We start from the raw sequence: 10,194 nt of genomic DNA on the forward strand, positions 1-10,194 counted from the left end.
CACTGTCTTACCCACCACACACCCTACACATCACTGTCTTACCAAGCATACACCCTAAACATCACTGTCTTACCAACCACACTACCTACACGTCACTGTCTTACAACCACACACCCTACACGTCACTGTCTTACCAACCACACACACCCTACACGTCACTGTCTTACCAACCACACACCCTACACATCACTGTCTTACCAACCACACACCCTACACATCACTGTCTTACCAACCACACACCCTACACGTCACTGTCTTACCCACCACACACCCTACACATCACTGTCTTACCAACCACACACACCCTACACATCACTGTCTTACAACCACACACCCTACACATCACTGTCTTACCAACCACACACCCTACACATCACTGTCTTACCAACCACACACCCTACACGTCACTGTCTTACCCACCACACACCCTACACATCACTGTCTTACCAACCACACACACCCTACACATCACTGTCTTACAACCACACACCCTACACATCACTGTCTTACCAACCACACACCCTACACATCACTGTCTTACCAACCACACACCCTACACGTCACTGTCTTACCCACCACACACCCTACACATCACTGTCTTACAACCACACACCCTACACGTCACTGTCTTACCAACCACACACCCTACACGTCACTGTCTTACCCACCACACACCCTAAACATCACTGTCTTACCAACCACACACCCTAAACATCACTGTCTTACCAACCATACACCCTACACGTCACTGTCTTACCCACCACACACCCTACACATCACTGTCTTACAACCACACACCCTACACATCACTGTCTTACCAACCACACACCCTAAACATCACTGTCTTACCCACCACACACCCTACACATCACTGTCTTACCAACCACACACCCTACACATCACTCTTACCCACCACACACCCTACACATCACTGTCTTACAACCATACACCCTACACATCACTGTCTTACCCACCACACACCCTACACATCACTGTCTTACCAACCACACACCCTACACATCACTGTCTTACCAACCACACACACCCTACACGTCACTGTCTTACAACCATACACCCTACACGTCACTGTCTTACCAACCACACACCCTACACATCACTGTCTTACCAACCACACACCCTACACGTCACTGTCTTACCCACCACACACCCTAAACATCACTGTCTTACCAAGCACATGTGCACAACAAGGGCATGAAAAATCACTGTCTACTAAAAACAACTTGTAGGTTGTAGATAATGTAGTTGTACTTGTAGATAATGTACTTGTTAATCTGAGAAAACTTTGCTTATTGCTGAAATCCACTACGTTAAACCCAATCTGCAGGAGTAAGAATTAACTGATCCAAAGTCATAAAACAGCCATAACTTTTCTGGCTCAAAATGCAGCAAGAGAAGAGTATAAAACAAAGCAATAATCAACAATACACCATGAGGCTTTGTGTCTGCTAAAGTGAAACAGAAATGGACTGAATGAAACAGTTCTTAAAGCCAATAATAAAGACAAATCTGAAACAGAGTAAATTCACTTTAAGTGTGAACTGAATACAAATCACAGGTAATAACACACGACTACAATTTTAATTAATAAGTGAATTAACCCTGTAATGGTCAATAATAATATTTAAATGAGATCATTAATATTTAGAGATGCACCAAATCTTGATTTTTAGGGTTCAGCCAACTACTGAATCCAGCGTTTAAGATTCAGCCAAATCCGAAACAGAGCACCGGATCCCATTTCAGATACACACACATACATGCAGTAAACACCAAGAACAACCGCAGAATAAATAATCACACATACATGCAGTAAACACCAAGAACAACCGCAGAATAAATAATCACACATACATGCAGTAAACACCAAGAACAACCGCAGAATAAATAATCACACATACATGCAGTAATGCAATAATGTTTCAGGTTGAAAGTAAAGTCATCATTAACTACAGGATACATGCTCTCTTCACTCATACAAAAACATTAGGTACAGTACTGAAAGAAACATTAACTGAAAACTTTGTCCCAAGACAAATCGTTCAGATCTCAAAACCTTAACACTATCGTCCATCTAACACATGAAATGAGCGTTTCCTTTGAGGAAAATAAGCTGCTCGGTATTTAATGGTGACAGTGGGTTGCGACTGTCAGAGCGAATGCCCCCTGCGGTACTGAACGGTCTCTCACTGGGCACAGAGGTCGGCGGTGGGCACAGAGGTCGGCGGTGGGCACAGGTACTGAATTGCCTTCTCTTGACCTGAAATACTGCCACACAATACTTTTTTTTGGTTGTGACGTCCATTTTTACTGTACGGCTATATTACTGGACCGCCAAATGAAAACAGCTTCGCCCCATCACTTGCGTCCACTCTCATTATGTCGAGGTGCGTAGGGTTCGGTTCGGTCGATAAAACGGTAGAGAGTTCGGCTGAATCCGAACCCCTTCAAAAACGAGATTATTCATCCATATCTGAAACCTAATCTTGGATTCGGTGCATCCCTTTGACAAATAATACTGGAAAGCAAAAACAGAGTAAAATGTAACCCTTACAGGAAGGCGACTCTTCGAATCGGACGAGGACGTTAGCTGCCTTCCTGCTCTCTGACAGTAACTCTTCATCTTCCTCCTGTTCCGTCCGACGATGCCGGTTACTACGGCAACAAAAAGCACAAACAAACAGGGGAGCATTAATTGAAACGACACAGAAACAACTCAACATCTCAAAATTCCAAGGTTTGAACACAGAATGCATGACTGAAGTGTGTCATCAGTACAGTGGTCCAAAAGAAAAAGTGAACATGAAAAGTGCATTTTCTTGCTGACACAGTGACTGCTTCTGACTGGCTGAACTGAAATGATCCAGAAGGTTTTGAAATAACATTCAGTACATGATCTGTCTTCGCGAGTTGAATAAAAACACACAGGACATTTTCTTTTAAGGCACTTGAAAATTCAAATAACGATAAACATGAATAAAACTATATTACACTGTGGACGACACAATTCACAGGACTAACAATTCACACCCACTAAAACCAGGCTGTGATGTTTTTACAAACAAACTAAAGTCATGTTTCCAGTGAAACAAAACCATGACCAAAATATCGTTAATGCAAAATGTGTTCAGAACACTAAACTGTGGCTTATGTCGACGCTACTATAATATTGTTACTATTACAGTAACCATTAGAGCCAGACCGATACCGATTTCGATACCTGAGGATTTAAGAATCCGATAATAGCAATGATCAGAAACACATAACATAAACAAAGATTTTCCCTAACATTTGTTATGTGAAGTTATTTAAGAGTCCTCACCAAGATAACATGGCATAACGCAGTTTAAAAAATAAACTTGTTTTTTACATGTCCCTTCTGGTTTAATCATTTCCAATGCACCGACTGTAACTACACATATATTTATCATCGCTTCATTTAGGCAGAATAAATTCAACGCTACAGTTTGATCTCTCATTAACATTAGCGGTCTTTCACCGATAAACACACCATTAGCTAGCTTTGTGGGTAACCTAATTTAGCAGTGGACAGCAATATAAGCTGCTGTAAGCGATGTTTCCAGAGAATTTTTAGAAGTGACGAGGGAGAAATGACAGGACCGTTGTTTGTTTACTGGCTAGAACTGCCGCACTGTTTCATAAATAAACCTACAGTCAAGTTTGTCAACAGCTTAGTCTACACCACTCAACTACCGTTCAACGTAATTCTGATGTTTGACTGACTGTACCGGCTTTCACGTTACTGCAGTAAAACCACACACGGCTGACATGAATGGCATAACATGGCTGAAGGATCCATCTTCTGTCTCTCTGTTTCTTTTTTAATTGTCATTTGTCCGCCCTCATAAACGCCAATACCGATTTATCTGCAATTAGCTCATATCGGCAATAATATCAGCACGGCGATTTATCGGTCGGACTCTAGTGACAATACTATCAATATTACACAGAGGAGGACATAAAAAGAGAAATAAAAGAGTCATATATATATGATAAAGTAAAACAAAATACCACCAGTCATCAGATACATGTTAAGATGAATAAAAGTGTCGGCTTGAACAGAGTGACTCACTCTCCAACAGACAGAAGATTTTGCTTCTCATCTTGCTTCACACGGGGTCTCCCCACCCGCATCTTCAGGGGTGAGGTTGGGGACTTCTGCGATGCCGGCTGGATGAAGTGGGCAAACAGTTCTGTCTGTTTGAGGAGAAACTCAAACCTGTTGGCGCGGTCTGCTCTCTAAAAGAACACAGTTCAGAACAGAAGGAGAAACAGACGAGTCACGTTAAGGCTTGTGGAGTGGATCTGTGGGGTGGTGAGAGCCAGGACGGTTCTAAAGACCAGCATCTGTTCTCTGCACTTATGTGCCACATTCTCTTTTACTCTCAAAGAACAAAAACTCCTCCCTAAACCAGATCCAGCTCTGGAAGGCTGAAATCCTGGTTTTCATATTAGCCCAGCACCATGGTGTCTAATAAATTGAGGAGTCCACACACCTATTCAAGGGGAAAAATCACACTCTAATTATCAGCTGGTGACCAAAGGAGGCAGAACTGGACTTAGGAAATCTATTCAGTGACAGCTGTAACCTGCTGCCCCAATAACTTCAAACAGAAACGAATATTTAAAAAAAATCACATAGACTTTCTGAAGCCAAAATGTTTTTTTTTAAAAATTCCAGACTGAAACCAGAGCTGCACAATATGAAGACAGTGTGTGGTGTGAGTGATAAACTGGTTGGATATTGCAATGGTGATGAGAGATGCAATAAAAATAAAGGTGTACAATTTCAGCATCTCTGATTTTATATCCCACAAGTATAGACCTTGAAAATGAAGAGACTGTTTTTGCTGTGTTATGAAATCAAAATAATTTCCCATTTTTTTCAAGTTTATTTAACACCAGAAAAGAGTAAATTTGGCTGTCACCACTACTCTCTGCATTGTGCACACACACCTTGTGTTTGTGAACAGTCGTGTTAAGAGTGGAGCTAATCCGCCGCCTGCTGTCTTTCCAGCTTTATGCTTCCAACCTTTGCTATGTGTCCATCGTGCAAATTCATATCACAATGACAACAGAAAAACCATACAACCCGCAGGCTTATCACAGAGAGGCCTGTTAATCTGTGGTGAACTGTAATGAACTGTGTACAATCTGATTGATTGACTGTAATGTACAGTGTAATTTAACTAGATTGACTCTAATGTTCTGAAGTCCATAATCTAACTGATTAATATACAGCATTTAATCTAACTCTGTATAGTGTACCATCTAATTGACTGACTCCAAATGTATAATATAACCGAGCAATGTAATTGTATGAATTGATTGACTGTAATATACAATGTATAATCTAACTGACAGACTCTAATGTAAAGTGTATGATGACTGTAACATAAATAATGTGAATGATTGACTGTAACATAAATAATCTGACTGGTTGACTGTAACATCAATAATCTGACTGGTTGACTGTAACATAAATAATCTGACTGGATGACTGTAACATAAATAATCTGAATGATTGACTGTAACATAAATAATCTGACTGGTTGACTGTAACATCAATAATCTGACTGGTTGACTGTAACATAAATAATCTGACTGGATGACTGTAACATAAATAATCTGAATGATTGACTGTAACATAAATAATCTGACTGGTTGACTGTAACATAAATAATCTGAATGATTGACTGTAACATAAATAATCTGAATGATTGACTGTAACATAAATAATCTGACTGGTTGACTGTAACATAAATAATCTGAATGATTGACTGTAACATAAATAATCTGACTGGTTGACTGTAACATCAATAATCTGACTGGATGACTGTAACATAAATAATCTGAATGATTGACTGTAACATAAATAATCTGACTGGTTGACTGTAACATCAATAATCTGACTGGTTGACTGTAACATAAATAATCTGAATGATTGACTGTAACATAAATAATCTGACTGGTTGACTGTAACATAAATAATCTGAATGATTGACTGTAACATAAATAATCTGACTGGTTGACTGTAACATAAATAATCTGAATGATTGACTGTAACATAAATAATCTGACTGGTTGACTGTAACATAAATAATCTGAATGATTGACTGTAACATAAATAATCTGAATGATTGACTGTAACATAAATAATCTGACTGGTTGACCGTTATAAAGGTCGCATTATTTTATAATTACCTCTCTGTGGGTGTGGTGAGATATGTGGTGAATACTCACTCTTTTCTCTTCATATTCAGGGTCCACTGTTCCCTCTTTCATGGCAGGTTTAGGAGGGGGCTTCAGCAAGAATGGAGGGTCCTCCTCCTACATGCACAGAGAGAGAGGGAGAGAGAGAGAGAGAGAGAGAGAGTCAAAATTCACTTACTGTAGTGATACTGTATAGTCATATGAGTGTCTTAATCAGAAAAATGGAAGAGGAAAATTCTATAATCTCAATATTCCCCCCATTCCACAGTCATACTTCTGGTTCAATGAATGTAATATTCTGAGAGCCCATGTATTATAATTCAAACGTTCCTGTAATCACTCAAGTCTGAAAAGACAAATAAGAATTTAGTAGGTTTGTAAATTTAACATTTTTAAGATACATACAGTCCGTCAAATATCATACTTTCTAATTTTACAATAAATGTGTAGGAAATTGCGTTGAATGATTATTTGAGAAAATGGATAAAGCTACTGAAGATCAAAAAAAATACGCTGCCAATATTATGACAATTTTTACCGTTCAAACATAACACACGATAGCACCGCAGTGAAGAAAACTGAATCTGTTTTTTGGATTAACGGGATTAACTGGACATACAGAATACAGATATGACCAAGGCTATTGTACTCCTGCTTCAGTGGTGACCAAATTCTTGCTTTGCTCTGTGGGTGGGTGGAAAAAACCTTACCTTCCCAAAACGAATGAAAGCGGTTAGAATATCATCTCCTAAAAGGCTGCTGGAATGTTTTCCTGCTTCGGCTTTAGCAAAACTTTGCCGAACTGTAATTTAGCCTACTGGGAAATGCTGGGGGAGACGCATTGATCTTGCTGTCTCTAAGTAACTGACTGTAAAATTGTCTTTTTTCGTCAGAAAGCTACCTGACATAACGAGTCAATTGTGTTCCAACGGGCTGTTTTCCAGGGAAATTAACCATGTCATTGGATTATTCCGGGTCACCGGCTGTCACACGAATTTTAAAATTGTAAGCGATATGGCGAAAACATCTTACTAATTAGTTTTGCGCTTGCTGGACAGATGCTTTAGAAGTAAAGTTGGTGATGCAGTTGGAAAGGAGCATTAGGCGCAGTGAGGACGATTGGCTGATAAACTGAGAGTAAATGGTTGACTGTCGCTGCACACTCACCAGCACTAGAGACGCCTTTCACTTTAAGTATGTCAGACGGGCAGACGAACCCGCGACAGTGTGTTATTTATCTGAACTACGTGCGGTGGTTACGTTTCAGCTCATATACAGTTCACCTCAGTGTCTAATATTCACGTTTAATGATTCAGGAGGCAACGGCATTGTGGCTAGTCTAACATCTGTAGCTATGCAGATGTCAGCTCCGCCTTCCCGCCATATTCCCCCAAATGCACGAAAACAGCAAACTTCTGCACCCTGTTTTTTAATGTGGCAGACTGCAAACAGCATGCAGGCGTTCGCTCTCTTTACCTCGTCCGGTTCGGGGTCAGGATCTCGGGATGTGGACGGCACCTCTTCGTCTGACATTTTGGCAACGCGCAGAGATGTTTATGAGTTATTTGTGATCAGACAGTAAGTTATAAAGCACAAATTAAGCATCTACGTCATTATCAGACAGTCCATGCCAGGCATACGCCCCCTTTCTACATTAAATAAAACATCTCGCGATGTTACGTGCAATTCTCGCGATGTGGAAGAAACACGCTGAATTTCTAAAAAAAAAAAAAAAGAGCCTTTCCTATATAAATCGAAGTAATAGTTGGTGACTAGTCTACATAATTTGTACGGATAAAGAGAGGATAACAGAGGATAATAACTTAATCGCACATGAAACTGTAGAGCGCTCCTCGCATAACACCATACTACATTTTTAGACATCACAGTTTTATTTAATAATAATTATATTCAGTATAGTAGTATGAACAGCTGTATAAAAAATGAAACATCCTGGGAGCACTTTTAGGGGCAGATGAGCCACTATTAGTCTTACTTTCACATTTCAAATCTAAACTGCAACGCTAGCTTAAAACCACAAGAGGGCGATATTTGCTTAGTTTTTGGTGAAAATCGTTTACGCGTCTGATACACCTCTGATTTCTATCTAGATCTTTTTTTTTGTCTTTTGTTAATATTTTTGTAAATAAAGCAACCATGACAGAACAATGCCAGCAGCAAATATTTACTACGTGTCCGAACTCCTTAAAATGTAATAATTACAATACTTTATAATAATAATTATAATTATTGCTATTATAATATAATAACACATCAGCATCACTGAAAACTAGATGTCCAGGTGTTGCTTTCGTTTTTTCTATTTATTTATTTATTGTGACTGATGTGTATGAAGATGTTGGTGAATTCATATTCAAATGTTCATCTCCAAACACAAAAGAGTGAGCTAGATTCGGTCTTGAGATGGAGCTAACCTGGATATTTCAGAAGTCAAGATGGATTGATGGATAGATGGATGGATAGATGGATAGAAAGACAGATAGATAGATAGATAGATAGATAGATAGATAGATAGATAGATAGATGGATGGATAGATGGATAGATAGATAGATAGATAGATAGATAGATAGATAGATAGATAGATAGATAGATAGATAGATAGATAGATAGATGGATGGATGGATGGATGGATAGATAGATAGATAGATAGATAGATAGATAGATAGATAGAAATCACTTCTGTGATTCTACATAATAAGAAAAACAGTGGAGTTATTTAACAGACTCTGAGCTCTTACAGCTGAGCTGAGGTAGAATGTTTCCTGTTTCCGTGGGAACACTGTGCATCACTGCCATCACCCAGGACACAGACAGTCCCCCCATTTTCATATTATCAAGAACTGGCCCCAGAAAATTCAAATGCATGTTACTGATTAGCAGACTAAAAACGCCCTGTGTCTAATATGTGGTTGTGTCTCTGAATTAATGTCACAGTTAATCTCCAAACATTTAGTGAATTTATCTGCCAAAAATGAAATTTCTAGATTTCGGTAGCAACTACGAGCTGTTTAAATTGTACAAGCGACTCTCTCTCTCTCTCTCTCTCTCTCTCTCTCTCATGGTTATCTCATCATTGTCTCTCTCTGTACAGAGTGAGGGAGTTGAGATGGGAAGGGCAGACTGAAAGGAGCTGGGTTTTGTGTGAACCGCTTACGGAGAAGAAGGATGGTGATCAGCCATGGTGTCACACCTACAAACAGACCGAGGGTACACCTGCGTCACACGGCAGGGGAGGGGTGTACTTTTCTACTGCTGGTAGAAACCGTTTATCACCTGTTTTTACAGCATCACAGGTTGTCAACATTGTTTCAACCATTAAAGAAATGAAATGACCAACAAGGGCATACTTTTAACCCAGTGGGTTTTATTTTCAGGACAAGGTGAAATTCTGTCACGTGTACATGCTTTTAAACATTTTTAGACATTTTATTTCGGCTATAGGGTGTCCCAGAGGAGCAGGGTGCCTGGTGAGGTAAGGGGTTTTCTGGGCTCGTGCCTGACAGTGTGGGTAGGACCAGCTGACTGGCCACGTGCACACTTTTAACAAACAATGGAAAATGAATGAGTGTCTTTGTGAAGTGGTAGGCGAGGGTGCGCTAAAGGTGGAGGGGTTAATGTTGGAAGATGCAGATTCCCTTATGGCTGTTTCATCTCTTTTCTGTTTCTCACATGCTTCAAATCATTTGTCTACTTGTCTCAGTTTTATATCATTTGTCCAAAACAAATATCCAATGACACTGTGCCAGCTAACTGAGGACAAAGCAGCTGTCCCTGTATTAACCCAGTACTGCCTACTGCTTAAGCAGTGATTTATTAAAGGCATTTTAAGCCAAAACTCTCTCTCCTCTGGTCACCTTCTTCTCTCTCAGGCTGAGACAGATTTGCCCTCAAAGCCACTGAATTTTCCTCCTCTGGACTTT

At 39.7% G+C, this 10,194-nt stretch overlaps 1 protein-coding gene across 2 annotated transcripts in view; it reads right to left on the reverse strand.

Moving 5' to 3' along the window:
* Window positions 1-7,840, reverse strand: part of smarca1 (SNF2 related chromatin remodeling ATPase 1) — a 34,787-nt gene extending 26,947 nt beyond the window's left edge. The window contains exons 1-4 of one of the 2 annotated variants that reach the window (XM_030792730.1): window positions 7,729-7,840; window positions 6,283-6,369; window positions 4,112-4,278; window positions 2,573-2,673 (exon numbers count right to left, since the gene is read on the reverse strand). In XM_030792730.1, the coding sequence (XP_030648590.1) occupies window positions 2,573-2,673; window positions 4,112-4,278; window positions 6,283-6,369; window positions 7,729-7,785 (412 nt within the window). In that variant the 5' untranslated portion in view covers window positions 7,786-7,840. The remainder of the gene's footprint in view (window positions 1-2,572; window positions 2,674-4,111; window positions 4,279-6,282; window positions 6,370-7,728) is intronic. The other variant, XM_030792731.1, reaches the window with a different exon arrangement.
* Window positions 7,841-10,194: the final 2,354 nt, after the last annotated feature.

This window comes from Chanos chanos, chromosome 15 (assembly GCF_902362185.1).
Source record: "Chanos chanos chromosome 15, fChaCha1.1, whole genome shotgun sequence".
Classification (NCBI taxonomy): Eukaryota; Metazoa; Chordata; class Actinopteri; order Gonorynchiformes; family Chanidae; genus Chanos; species Chanos chanos.